This window comes from Ctenopharyngodon idella, chromosome 2 (assembly GCF_019924925.1).
Source record: "Ctenopharyngodon idella isolate HZGC_01 chromosome 2, HZGC01, whole genome shotgun sequence".
In the NCBI taxonomy this organism is placed as follows: domain Eukaryota; kingdom Metazoa; phylum Chordata; class Actinopteri; order Cypriniformes; family Xenocyprididae; genus Ctenopharyngodon; species Ctenopharyngodon idella.
The window spans coordinates 34,518,639-34,533,609 of NC_067221.1; the positions used below are offsets into that span (position 1 = coordinate 34,518,639).

Consider the following 14,971-nt stretch of genomic DNA (forward strand, 5'->3'; position numbering starts at 1 on the left):
CCATCTATTCAAATTTATTTCAGATTCCTTGAGAATGCAGAATCCATGAGCTTATGGTGAAAAGATTGACAGCTTCAGTGATTATACAAGGAGTGTTCTCTGGTCGCTTTCTCAATATAATAATTTCACAGGGCTTTATTTTTAAATATAATAAAGACTGGAAATTTTTAGGAGTGACAACTGTATTTAAAATCACCATGAAATGAAAATGGACAATTCTTATTTTTTTAATGGAATATCACACTATTATAAATGATTTTCGTGCACATCATATATATATATATATATATATATATTTAATTCTTGTGCCTATGTAATTTTTAATCAAAATAACTTCCCCTAATTTTTGCAGCGACATCGCTTCTCTGATGATGTGTTTACTGGCAGGAGGACGGGACAACCTGTCACTCACATGAGATCATAGCAATAGCAAACCACAACGATCAAATCAATTCCCGATGGACAAAATTAAGTCCTGCCCTACATTTTTTTTCTTGTTCGATAAGCTGTTTAACTCAGATAAACATCGATGAGCCAAAACATTATGACCACCTGCCTAATATGCTGTTGGTCCTCGGTGTACTGCTAAAACAGCACCGACTGGACGAGGCATAGACTCTACAAGACTCCTGAAGATGTCCTGTGGTATCTAGCACCAAGACATTAGCGGCAGATCATTCAAGTCCTGTAGGTTACGAGGTGGAGCCACCGTGACTCAAACTTGTTGGTCTAGCACATCCCACAGATTTTCAATTGGATTGAGATCTGGGGAATTTGGAGACCAGAGCAACATCTTGAACTCTTCATGTTCCTCAAACCATTCCTAAACAATGTGCAGTGTGACAAGCTGCATTATCCTGCTGAAAGAGGGTACTTCCACCAGGAAATACCATTGTCATGATGGGGTGTACCTGGTCTGCAACAATCTTTAGGTAGGTGGCACATGTCAAATTTATGTCCACATGAATGGCCAGACCCAGGGTTTCCCAGCAGAACTTTGCCCAGAGCTTCATACTCCCTCTACCGGCTTGTCGTCATCCCACATTGCATCCTGGTGCCATCACTTCCCCATGTAAATGACGCACATGTACAGGCTATCCACGTAACATAAGAAAAAATGGGACTCGTTGGACCAGGCAACTTTCTTCCACTGTTCCGCTGTCCAGTTCCAACGCTCGTGTACTCAACTTAGGCGCTTTCAATAGTGGACAGAGGCACTCTGATTGGTCTGCTGCTAAGTAGCCCCATACACAGCAGTGGCACATTCCTCCCTTAGCTATCATTAAAATTTTATGTCATTTGTGCTACAGTAGACCTTACGTTGGCCTGGACCAGGTGGGATAAAGTCTTGTCAAATTGCTCAGATCTTTATTCCTGCCCATTTCTCCTGCATCCAACACAATGATTACGAGAACTGATTGTTTGCTTACCAACTAATCTACCCAGACCTTAATATGTGGCCTTGTTAGGAAATGATCAGTGATATTCACTTTACCTGTGACTGGTCATAATGTTTTGGCTTATCAGTGTACAACACAGTAGGAAAGAAGAGAATATTTCATACTTTTCATACCAACTTTAAACGTGGGAGTGAATCCGGTTATTTATTGTTCACTAGTAATTAGTTCTTAGTCACTAGCTATGTTTCCATCCAAAGTTGTGAATTTAAAAATTGGAATATTGCATAAAATATTTGTTAATAAATCACTGTTTTCATCCCATGTGTTCAAGAGAACAAAATAATCACTTCCTGGGAAATTGCCGCAAAATATCTAATAAAAATGGAAGTTGCTGCAATCAACTGTGTGGCTCTTTTTTCGTACATCATAAATTACTTGCACCTCAGAGCACACAGACAAAACATAATAAATATTGCGTTCGGAAGCGGATGTTTGGAAATGCAATCTTGTGAGACTGTTCTGGTAGGTAATTATATTTTTGTATGATTAAACCAACATTTGTGGTGTGCAAAGAAATTTGTCTGCTGGTTATGCTGTCTCAAGGATGTGTTGAGGCAAAGTCACATAACTTTTTTTTTTTCTCGCAACGAGTGATTTATTTACTAAATGTGTTTCCATCTTATCGGATAAAAAAAATCATCTGCCTCAACTGAGCGCATATGTTTTTTATGAGCCTTTTTAGAATGTATGCACGTCTTGGCATTTCCATCCAGTTTTATTCAATAAAAATTCGCATACAAACAGGTAGATGGAAACATAGCTATTGACAGTTGTGATAAGCAGTGAAATAACGGATTAAGACACGTGCCTGAACACTTACAGTTCTCTTGACATGATATTGTAATCTATATAAGACATGATATTGTAATCTTCACAATCTTTGGCAATTTCTGCAATTTTTTTTATCTTAGACTGACTCATTATAACAGCCTGACAACTTGGTTTAAAATGCAGTTTGATGAATTTGTTCCATTTGCATCCACAGAAGTCTGGGCTAAAGCCTAGAATATCCACTGACCCTAGAACCGCACATGGTTATTGCTATCCTCTTAACACTGGCTTTCACAGCTTCTTACTCCCTTAAGGTCAAGGACCAGCATGCAGAAAATACACACATTAAAACCAGTTCAAAGTGTACTCTTACTCCGGGAACAGAATACAGTCTGTGTTGTCAACCAGAGGGATCTACAGTGCAGCCAGAGGTAACATTTTAAATATTAATCTTTATATTAAAGGAGACATATTATGCTTTTTTATTTTAAATTTCCTTTAGTGTGTAATATAGCTGTTTGGGTTATCTTATACATTAACTTATACAACACTGTGACTGCACTGTGTTTTACTAGCACCGATGTAAACATAATTTATGTTAGGCTAAATTTGGAACTCTTATTTTTCTTAACTGATTAACTGTCTGTTAATGGAGCAAAAGGTCTAAGTAACACAGTGACTCAACTTTCATAAAAGTTGTTCAGGAAACCTAAACCCGATGGTAAACCTTACACTTATTTCAAATAGACTATAATGCACATTGTCCGAGAAGCTCCATTCCACATCATTCTTAAGTTAAAGGTGGCAGTCCAAAACGTCTCGGTTACGTATGTAACCCTCGTTCCCTGAAGGAGGGAATGGAGACGTACGTCAGTAGTGACCGACGAATTGGGATATCGCTAGAGAGCTCTATCAGCTTCGAGTGAACTACAACAGGCCAATGGAGTTGGCGTGCGATATTTGCATAATGCGCACCGCCCCCGCCAGGTGGTATAAATAGGGGAGCAGATGCCATCGCACTCTTTTTCGCACTCGTTTTTCGCTGAGGAGACAACCTAGTCCGCACTACAGCGAGGGTACAGAAACTGTGGCGACGGGACGTATGTCTCCGTTCCCTCCTTCAGGGAACGAGGGTTACATACGTAACAGAGACGTTCCCTTTCAGTCGGTCACGTTCGTCGTACGTCAGTAGTGACCGACGAATTGGGATCCCAAATAAAGCGCCACAGTTATGAACCCCTTCCAGTGCCCAGCGCAAGCTCTAGCCACCCGGCGCACCAATGGGATGGGGAAGGGGGCGAGCTTATGCCGAGAGAGTCTACTGCTGTTCCGAAATACCCACTAAGTAAACTAGACTACACTGGGGAAGCGAACCCATGGGGGACGCTGCGGAGACCACCACCCACCCGTAGGGGAGGAATTTACGTGGAGAGTACACATATGGACTGTCCATGGGCAGTACGCATATGGAGTCCCTGGGATGGCTCCACCTGGGGAGGGGGAGACTCATCTGACAGGTGACAGCAGAGCTGGCTCTGCTAAGGGAAAGACACGGGCTCACCGTGGGGAGTTGACCGTGGACAAATACACACATAGGACCACTCACGTGGAGGGGTCACGACATGTGGAACCCAGCCAAACGTCAACGTCAGGGACGGAGGTTTGGCCTGGCATCAGACACTCCGCAATGTCCGAGCCGAAGGGGGAGGCGGAGGAACTCAACAGGGTTCACCAAGCGGGGAACTCGACTGGAGTAAAAGGGATGCACGTATCCGGCCCAGGGGGCGGGAGTGGCATTGCAAGCCAACACTAGAACAGGCTCTTCGCGTCTACCGGCTGGTGGAAGCGAGTACATGGGAAAATACCGGTTCTACACGAAGGCTCTAGAATCTAGCGAACGTGTTAGGTGTCGCCCAGCCCGCAGCTCTACAGATATCTGTCAGCGAGGCGCTGTGCGCCAGCGCCCAGGAAGAAGCCACTCCTCTGGTGGTGTGGGCTCTCAACCCGAGCGGACAAGGCACGCCCTGGGATTCATACGCCAGGGCGATGGCATCCACTACCCAGTGGGCCATCCTCTGCTTGGAGACAGCCTTTCCCTTCTGCTGGCCTCCGTAACAGACAAAGGGTGAGGCCAATGCAACCAGGAGGACGGTCTTAAGGAACAGTACTTTTAACTCAGCTGATTGCAAAGGCTCGAAGGGATGACCCCGGAGAGATGTAAGAACCAGGGTCAGATCCCAAGAGGGTACAGAGGGAGGCCAGGGAGGATTCAGTCTCCTCGCCCCCCTCAGGAACGTGACGATCAGATCGTGCTTCCCTAGCGATTTACCATCAACTGCATAGTGATGTGCGGCGATAGCGACAACATACACCTTGAGGGTGGAGGGAGGCAGCCTTCGCTCCAGGCCCTCTTGCAGAAAGGAAAGCACGGATCTGACCGAACATGATCGGGGGTCCTCTCGGTGAGAGGAGCACCATTCGGCGAACAGGTTCCACTTCAACGCATAGTGGTTCCTCTTAGAAGGAGCTCTAGAAGGCATACTTGCGTAGGCCCCGGGGCCAGCTGAGTGCCAGGGCATCCGTGCCGAGCGTGCCGCCGGTCAAGGAATAGAACCACTGGCAGTGGTCAGTCTCCGGGGAGGTGAACAGATCTATCTGCGCCTCGCCGAAGCGCTGCCAGATCAGCTGGACCACCTGGGGATGGAGTCTCCATTCGCCCGGAAGCGGAGGCTGCCGTGAGAGCTCGTCGGCTGCACGGTTGAGCACGCCTGGGACATGAATGGCACGAAGCGACCTCAGATGCTTCTGACTCCATAACAAGAGATGGCGGGCGAGTTGCGACATACGGCGGGAGCGTAGACCACCCTGATGGTTGATGTACGCAACGGCCGCAGTGCTGTCCGAGCGGACCAGTACGTGCTTGTCTGTTAACGGCTCCTGGAAGCAGCCCAGTGCAAGAGGTACTGCTAGCAACTTGAGGCAATTGATATGCCAATGCAGTTGAGGCCCCATCCACAGACCCGACGCTGCATGCCCGTTGTACGTGGCCCCCCACCCTGTGGCAGAGGCATCTGTGTGGACCACAGCATGCCTGGACACTTGTTCGAGGGGAACTCCAGCCCGCAGGAACGAAGGGTCCGACCACTTGGTGAGGGTGCGACGGCAGTTGGGTTTCACAGGGACACGGAACGTACCGCGCTGCCACGCCTCATATGAAGCAATCCGAGTGGCGTGACTGCGGCTGCGGATGCCATATGCCCCAGGAGCCTCTCAGGAGTTTCAGTGGGGCCGCTGTCCTGCGCTTGAGCGTACTCAGGCAGTTCAACACTGACTGGACGCGCTCCTCAGTGAGAAGCGTGGTCTGGGCGACCGAATCCAGTTCCATACCGAGATAAGAGATCCTCTGTGACGAGGCAGAATCGAGACATGAAAGTACGCGTCCTTCAGGTCGATCGCTGCAAACCAATCCTGGGGACGGATGCATTTGAAAATGCATTTCTGCGTAAGCATCTTGAACGGCAGCCTGTGAAGGGACCGGTTCAGGACACGCAGGTCCAGGATTGTCTGTAGCCCACCGCCCTTCTTCGGTACAATGAAGTAGGAGCTGTAGAACCCTGACTTCATATCGGCTGGAGGGACCGGCTCGATTGCATCCTTCGCCAGGAGGACAGCAATCTCCGCCCGGAGAACAGGTGCATTGTCCAGTGACACCTGACTGTAGTGGACACCCCTGAAGACCGGGGGACGCCGGTCGAACTGAATCGCATAGCCAAGTCTGATAGTGCGAATGAGCAAGCGGGACGGGCTGGGGAGCGCTATCCAGGCTTCCAGGCACCGAGCCAGCGGGACCAAAGGCACCACAGACAGCAGAGCAGAAGTGGGAGTGCTGGGACCCGACTCGAACGGCATAGCGGCCCGAAGTGGGGTCAGACTCTGCGAGGTGACAGTGTGAATGGGAGACGGCTGGGGGGCAGCCTCGACCATCACACTGGGACCTGCTGGCGAAGTGAGAGGGGGCTGCGAGTGGCAAGGCGGGGCCTTGCGCACTGACAGCCGCTTTCTCCTGTGACCTGGAGGATTGGGAAACTGCTGTTTTTGTGACAAAGTGGGTACCGCTGGACTCTGGAGAGCCAGCAGCGGGAGAGACAGGTACACAAATTCCCCCTGGCCCTCCTCCGGGGGTGGGAGAGACGATGGAGTCCTCTCCCGAAGAGCAGAAACCTTCCCCTTCAGGTCACCCGTCTCAGGGTCGCGACTTCCTCGACCTCTTGCCACCTGGCTTGGCCTGAGCGGGCTGGGTACCGCGTCCGCGACTGGCTCCCTGCTGTTTGGTGGGTGTTGGCTGCTGCTTCGCCCACTTAGCAGGGGCGGAGGACGACGCAGGCGGGTGCCCTCGAGCGGGCTGAGGCTGTGCGGCCGGCGGCGGGGTGGAGGCAGCAGCGGTCCGCCTGGGCAGGACATGTTTAATAGCCTCAGCCTGCTTCTGGGTGGCAGAGAACTGCTGGGCGAAGCTCTCTACTGCGTCGCCGAAAAGGCCGACCTGTGATATGGGGGAGTCCAGGAACCGATACTTGTCGGTATCCCTCATATCAGCCAGGGTCAGCCATAAGTGGTGCTGCTGGACCACAAGCGTGGCCATCGCTTGACCAACAGAACGTGCCGTCACCTTAGTCGCCCGGAGGGCGAGGTCCGTGGCGGCACGCAGCTCCCCAAGCAGCTGCTGGTCAAGACTTCTCTGGGGCATTTCCATTAACACTTTTGCCTGATAGACTTGCAAAAGGGCCATGGCATGCAGGGCGGAGGCAGCCTGTCCACAGGCTCTGTAAGCTTTCTCCGTCAGTCCTGACGAGAATTTACAGGCCCGGGATGGGAGACGCGGCTCACTGTGCCAGCCGGCAGCCGTTGGACACAACTGCATCGCAACGGATCGCTCGACCGGGGGAATCCGCGTGTATCCCCTAGCCTCTCCGCCATCCAGGGTGGTGAAGGCGGACGAGGGGCTGGGTCATCGGATCTGCAGGCTGGGTTGTAATCTTGATGGTTCGGTCCGAAGTTGTTGCCAGTATCTTCTGCGGTAGATGAAGTACTATGAAACAACTTATAGATGTGTACATGGCCAGGTTGTAGGCCGAGGCCTGCAGCAAGAAGGGGGTCTCTTCAGACGTCCAAGAAGCAAGGAAAGAGAGGGAGTGGCATTGTTCACTGGCTTTTAACCTCTGGTCAAAGTCACACCTCTCAGTTGTTGACCGGATCAATGAAGATGTTGTATTTCCGGGCAATAACACGCCTCCTGTCAGGGCTTTTACGACCGAGCAAGATTTACTGGCTGAGTTTTTGAAGAAGAACTATTAAAGATTCTTGTAATACTGATGTGTTGCACAGGTATGGACATACCGCATACACGCGCATTTAAATCTTCTCGATACAAACCCATAGACAATAAACATGGCATAATTGAAGTTACCTTAAATGTATCATAAAACATGTGAATGAGTGCAATACAACAACAGCAATAATGGATACCATTTCCTAGGGATGTGCATGTTCATTTATAGAATGGTCTGTCCATAAATTAATGCAGGAAAGTCTGTGTTCTGTGGGGAAAATGCACGAAAGATGCACGTTTCTGTGTCTCTTCTCTGCTCTTCCATGTGGCAACCACATTCTTTAGTGCAATAAAACTTGTAACGGAGAACTTCTCAGGGGATGGGAGACAGGCCCCAGAGTGCTTTAAACAATTATTGGTTACCTATAACAAATAATTGTGTCTGATTTGTCTCAGTCGTTACAAGTTTAATATTCTAAATATTTAATATTCTTTAGATTCTAAAGAAATGGAAAATTAAATTTTGAGGCCAACTTTTCATTTGGTTCATTTTGATGGTGCAAATTGAAGAAAGAACTGCAAAGCGTTACACGGACCACAAATGCATGCATGCACAGTTTTGAGGCAGCTTTAATCGATTTTGTTTGGTAATTTCATGACTTAATTTAGAACAGAACAACGACGGCGCATGTTCGTGGTTTCATTTGCACTTTATTTATAATGAAGTGATATGCAGCGCACGACGCCGCATTTGCTCGTTCAATTCAAGAGTGCACGCTGTGAGCAGTGTACATTCTGTGGATCTGGATCTCGTTCGGGACGTGCGCTGTCTGTTGAGGTGTTCTTGAGAAAACTGGGGAAAAAAAGCGGCCTTTGAAGTGCGATTCACCGCGGCGCAAGGAGTGCTGATGTAATTCAAGAGCGACTTCAATGCACCCTCTCCGTTTCCCCGTGGAATGAAGCGTCCATCTCAAGACACTTCGCGGTCTACCATATCCCATAATTCATTGCGCGCCGGTGACGACAGGAGTTCTGTGTGAATTCACATAAATGTAAGTAATGCCCCGGTTTCACCAATATGTAATATCTAAATCAAACTGTAATATCCGTGATGTCCAAAACGTCAGTTTTTCATAAATACAATATTTGTCTCTGAGATGGAGTGCAGTTGAATAAAATACTAAAGTACTGTACTAATACTAAAGTACTGTACTTTAAATTTAGATTTAAATACAGAGTAAATGTATAAAAATGAATGTATATAGTTTTACAGTTAACGTTTCATTTAACATAAAAAACAAACAAGGTTAACGAATAGTTGCTAACAATATAAAACTAACATTACATAGTTTAACCATACATATTTTACCTGTTCATATGGTCCAGTGTCCTGTCGTCGCCGGCAGTGAAGCATGTCAAAACCCAACAGAAAGTCATAAAACTTTAAAATGCACACACAAACGTCAACTGTCAGTTGTCTGTCACACAGCCGCTAGCCATGTAACGACGCTCGGCTCATTGTTGCCACGTCTGGGATTGGGATACTTTTACACTTGTGCTGTGATTATGCTACTTTTGGGATGGTTTTGTTGCACAGACCTGGCAACCCTCCACTCCAAAGCCCCACTCCTTTCATGCACTCCGAAGTGCGTAGCCCCTGAATTGGGACACAGTTTGTGTCATGTAATTTTCGTCATCAGGAGGGTCCGCAGATGTCTATACACCCAACCGCTTGCAGCCGAATTTTTGTGACCACACGGACGGTGCGCGTAAAACAGCGCATGTGCGAGTGACTTGAGTGCTTGAAAAGTACACTAGATAGTGCGCATGCGCCGAACACGTCTTTCCGCGCTCACAGCCAAATACAGAAACTCAAAATTTCTTCCACAATTCCCCCATTGATAACTAATCGCTACATCTATTACAATGCTTCACTAAGATAAAATGCATATCTTAAAAAATATGAAAGCAAGCAAATTTACGTTATTACATCACATTTATACTCTTCATCTCTAATTTTCGTACGAACGATCACTCTTCTTAAATTTGTGTAGGAAGTAAGAAAAAACTCTTATTTTTGTTGGGACAGACCCTAATATAAGCAAGCAAAATATAAGTACTGTTACTGCATTCTTGACAATGTTAGAAGAGACTGACATCTCAAAATCTAAACACACAACAGTATTAACACACAGACAGTTCTGGGAGATCAACTTAAACTAACCAAACCCACAGTCACTCTCCAGACATCAAATACAAAGAAATATGAGTATAGGTATAAGTTCATAATCTAATACTGTGATCGATAAACTATTCAAAGACTTACCTTAATCAATCCCTCTCAGGATTGTAATATGCATGGACCCAAACATAAAGAAGTAAAATCATCAATAAACCAGGAAACAACAAATTGAGGTACATTGCCCAATTATTGAACTAAAGACAACATCCTTCATTTTACAGACATATAGCATGTACCATCTTAGTTGTACAACATCTTTTCACAACAGATCTATTTTGTAGCCCACGATGTGTCATTGTCAAACCTTGGTGGTGATTTGGAATTCCTTGAGCTGATTTCACCTGTACACAAATGTTAGACAGGATAGAAGACATTTCTTTACAATAGCTACTAAATGCCATGTTCACACAATTTGGTTGATGCCACTTGTTGTTTAGCCCCTTCCATTCCCAAAAATGGGGTCTTCCATTACATTTCCAACATGCATTCTAAGTGGGAGATCAGTCACAACAGACTCAAGCTGTCTGACCAGTCAGGGCAGACTGGAATTTTTGGAATGCAGGTTTTAAGGAAACCGAAACTAAAACAGAGTTCAGACAGTGTGAAAACAGGTGCTACAACAATGTAAATATAAGAATTTTGTTTTTTAACATTAAATAATGTAAACCTATTCTAGTAGACCCCATAAATAAAATAATGAAATGAGCATAATAGGGGCTCTTTAAGTTGCAAAAACATTAAGTTGCAAACAGTGTTTGCAATATATTCTCAAATTTATTCTCAATTTCAAGTGTAGATAATTTCTTCATAGATTTTTAGTTGTGTTAAGGAGTAACACTGTGCTGTGTTTTAGTTTATTCAGTCTCTTGCCTACATTTTGCTGTTCTTTTTTTCAGACTGAGATGTTTGAGTGTAATTTTGGTCCAAACTATCATGCCACATTTGAAGTGTTTGTGAATGTCAATACTGAGGAGGTCAAGCTGAGTCTTTTGGATAAAACTGAAGGAAAGGAAGTGTGGCTTCCACGACGAATCCTTCTCACAGGTAATGAATGACATGAATGACAGATGTTGCTAATAACTATCATGCCAGAATTTATCATGGATGTGAACACTAGTTATGAAATGAAAATCATATGAAAGATTGAATCTTTAAAATATACTGATCAGCTGGTAAGTCTATTTTAGAAAAAAAGGATTTAACCTATATCACATAATTATACTAGGTACCACTCAGGCTTTTGCTTTAGACACATCATTCCTGACCAAAAAAAAAAAAAAAGAGAAAAGAATTAGTGCCACATAAAGGTGAAATGCCTAAAGTATTCAGTAAAATTATAACAATTAAAGCAATAATATATTTCCTGAGATATGTGCTTTTAATTGACATGCAGTTGAGTAGTGTTTTACCTTAAGTGTGAGACTATTAAGTCTTTAACATTGTAAATTAGTGTTCTCTTGTTTCCCTTTTAAGCAGTTCCTAATTTGATAAAGTTTTAATTATTTTTCCATTTTATTAGGAACATCAGGTCAAGATGTAGAACCCCCGGCTCACAGAAGGCTCATGGGTATGAACTCAAAGTTACATTGCAGTAGTTGCTCATTCAGTCTTTTACACACCAAACTTGTTGAAAAGTAAGTTAAAACTTTTTTGTTTGTTTGTTGCAATCAGAATGTGAATTTGTGAAAAAACACAGAGATGAACTCATTCAGAGAGTTTCATCAGTGATGGCGATTGCTGACGGTCTGAGGACCAAAGACATGATTCCAGATGAAATGTACAGTAAAGTTCATGCTGTAGAACCACGACAGGAGAAAACAAGACTTTTGTTGGATGCTCTTGACTCTGGAGGATCTTCTGTAAAAGCAGAATTCTACAGACTGCTGAAGGAGAAGGAACATTGCCTAGTAGATGAACTGGAGTCTGGATCCAGTGGACTGCAGTAATGCATAGAGAACATCAGAGAGGAACTTCAGTCTGTTTGAGACAAACGGCATTTCATACAAATGACTTTCATTGTATATTAAGAGAGATACAGATGCTTTTGTTTACAAAAATATTTTACTACAATTGATATTACTGCCATGATCTCCACAAATTTGCATAAAATCTGAAGATCTTGTTCTTCAGCATGAATTGATCCAAAGAGCATCTTTTGCTTCAGTGGAAGCAAATACATCTGACCATCTATACAGTCAAAAATGTGCCTGTTAAATGCAGAATCTAAAATATTTCTTCATTCAATATTTCTTCAACATAAAATTATCATTTTCTTTATTTTAAATTTTTCAATATCTTTAAACTTTATATCCAGGTCTACATTTTAGATTTAGAGTTTGTCTCTAAATGTCTGTGTTGAAGTACAGTAATATGCTTGTTTTACTCTGTTTAAGCCTTGATTTGTTTAATATGACGTATGTATACTGTTACTGTATTAAAATATGAGTTACTACAAAAGATGTTTTTATTTCGAAATGCTGTGGAAAAATAACCACATACAATAAAAAAAAAAAAACAAAGTTGTACATATTTTTCTGTTGTACATATTTTATATTTTTAAACAATGAATACAACAAATATAAACAAAATAAAGTTGATCATAAACACAATATAAAGTACAGTTGTTTTTTTAATCCGAGGACTGGCTTTCGGTCAGTAAAGTGTTCGGTGTCAGAATGGGAAAAGCTGCCGAGTTATAAGAGTTTGATGAAGGACAAATTGTGATGACACGGCACCCCATAACTTCGATCTCGAAGACGGCGCACCTTGTGGGTTGTTCATGTGCTGCTGTAGTTATTACGTATCAAAAGTGGTGCGCGGATGGCCAAACTATGAACCGTCATCCAGCTGTTTGTCGTCCTCAGCTCATTGATGCCAGAGGGGAGACTGTCACGCATTGTTCACAGCGACCGCAGGGCCGCAGTGCGACAAATCACCAGCAGCTACAACAGTGGTGATCAGGGCAATGTGTCACAGCACACAGTTCATCGTAGCCTTCTGCGTATGGGCCTGCATAGCAGACGACCCAGCTGCGTCCCCATGTTAACCGCACACCATCTCCAAGCAGGACGTTTGTCCCAAAAGCAAGTTAGACGAACACTTCTGCCCTCTCGGTCACAGACTCCTCGTCAGGGCCTGCCATTTTTGAGGTGTGGTGTGGAGATCATGGAAGAAACCAGTTTCTTATCGAGTGTATAGTGCACAAACATCACACTTTTCATCAGTATTAGACTACAAAGAGCACGGTTATGGGACAATGCCTAAAGTGGAAGAGACACTAGCTAGCTATCTCTCCCCTCAGTCTACATCGTCCCTAAAGGCCCCCGACATTACCCACCAAACCGGTCAGAACAACGTCTTCTTTGGTGGGTAAGGCTTATTCAGCAGCTGGTCAGGCTGCAGCATGTTTGCATACTATGTCACTGCAGGCCTACCGGGCTGACTTGTTAGGAGGGCTTGATGAGGGCGGGGGTATTGGCCTGACACAGTTACAGAGTTGCATCAGGCCATGGATCTTTCTCTCAAGGCCACCAAGGAGACAGCCAAATCAATCGGTCGCTGAACGTCACTTGTAGCTAAAGAGAGAGATAAAAGTTTTTTGATGGACATCCCGCTTTCCCTTTCTGGCCTATTCAGCAACGCTGTCAACACTGTTGTCAGGAGAAGGTGCAAGAAGGTGGCAGCATTCCAAAAAGTTCTCCCAGGCTGCTATCAGGTCTCGGGCTGCTGAGCTGGGGCAGCCCCAAACATCTAATGCCAGCTCTTCACACCGTGCCACACAAAAACAGAGGGTCGCCACCTGAGCTTCCCCACAGAAAAAATGTGGACCAGGTAGGCGCTCTCTTGCGGGGTAAGACGGATCTGAGGACCGTCATTATCGCCAAGAAGGCTGTGGGAAAGAGGTCCTGATGTCAGTGGTGCCAGACCTCTGAGGGTAGTCTCCTCCAGGGGGAAGTGGTTAACACCTCATTATACGGTGCCCATTTCCTCTCGGTACCCTCAGGGGGCCGTTCTGCCAACCCCACGTTCTGCCAACCCCACCATCAGCGGGGTTAGCACAGCTTTTAACCCGGGGTTATGAAACCCTGCTCTGGAGCAGGGTTAGCACCGTTATTGCTTGTACAGTGTGAAATGATGCAGTGTTAGAATGTTACAACTAGATACTTAGCAACCGACAACCAATCACATGCCTTATATTCACGTGCTTTGGGCAGTCATGGAAACACAGCGCAATGCATAAACAGTCGTTTCTGTGTATGATAGTAAAAATGTCAAACGGTGATGGAAAACGCGACAATTGGAGTGAAGAAGAGACTCTCATTCTTACCTTTATAGTTCGAAAAGGTGACTTGATATTATAGTCAGCAATGTGTAATGTGAGGACGCGCAATGCTATGTAAACAGGTTGCGTGCTGCGTTTGTCCAGTCAGTGACACTGAGACCGCAAATATGCAGATAAGGACTTTAACCCTGGGTTTAGGAATGTGCAGTGTGAAATGGTAGCTTATGAATAAAATTACAAACACACACCTGTTAACAATTTCATTGTAAGGCCCTTAAGGAAACAACAGTCGCTAGAACTACTGTATTCCCATACAGAGTAAAGTAAAAGTAGAATGTACTTATAGCTCTGGTAAACTAAAAGGGAAGGTAAGTAAACAAATAGATTTAATTAAATTTTAAATTTAATTAAATTCAACTTAGCTGAATAGGGATATTCAGGCTAAAACCAAAGTAAATAAATGAAATAAAATAAAAAATAGAGCAGGAGTAAAGTCCAAAATAAAATAACACAAAAGAAGAACAAAGCGTATGGGGAAGGACCAACCTAACTGAGACAGAAAAGTATGTGAGAGCTCAAAATGAGGGTGAAACCAAGTGAGGAGAGGCAGAGAGAGAGGAAGGGTTAACACATTACACTCACACTGTAAGTGTTAGTCGGATGCTAACAGCTAATGGCTGATTGTAAAGGGCTTTAGCTTGTATACCTGTAGGGCTGCTAAAGAGCTAGATTTTGGCTACAGGTTGTTTGTTTGTTTACACAAAGGTCTGTGACGTGTTGTACCGTTATCAGTTTGAACCGGAAAAGCCTGCTCACACCTTACGGGTCATGCGTTGCTATGGAAACCAATGTGCAATCACAGCCAGGCCAAATGGAGCAGCATTTGAGCC

General features: G+C 44.9%; 3 protein-coding genes across 6 annotated transcripts in view; 2 read left to right on the forward strand and 1 right to left on the reverse strand.

Annotated features, from left to right (window-relative positions):
- LOC127495874 (NACHT, LRR and PYD domains-containing protein 1 homolog) overlaps positions 1–12,324 on the forward strand; it is a 31,893-nt gene extending 19,569 nt beyond the window's left edge. For 2 of the 4 annotated variants that reach the window (XM_051863286.1, XM_051863295.1), the window contains exons 16-19: positions 2,546–2,662; positions 10,696–10,843; positions 11,319–11,366; positions 11,471–12,324. In XM_051863286.1, the coding sequence (XP_051719246.1) occupies positions 2,546–2,662; positions 10,696–10,843; positions 11,319–11,366; positions 11,471–11,745 (588 nt within the window). In that variant the 3' untranslated portion in view covers positions 11,746–12,324. Of the gene's footprint in view, positions 1–352; positions 1,798–2,528; positions 2,663–10,695; positions 10,844–11,318; positions 11,367–11,470 lie in introns of those variants that run through there. The other 2 variants (XM_051863304.1, XM_051863314.1) reach the window with 2 other exon arrangements.
- LOC127495712 (NACHT, LRR and PYD domains-containing protein 1 homolog) overlaps positions 1–14,971 on the forward strand; it is a 158,867-nt gene that overhangs the window by 140,717 nt on the left and 3,179 nt on the right. The gene's annotated exons all lie outside the window — the stretch shown is intronic.
- Positions 1–14,971, reverse strand: part of kirrel1b (kirre like nephrin family adhesion molecule 1b) — a 102,893-nt gene that overhangs the window by 30,630 nt on the left and 57,292 nt on the right. The window lies entirely within an intron of this gene.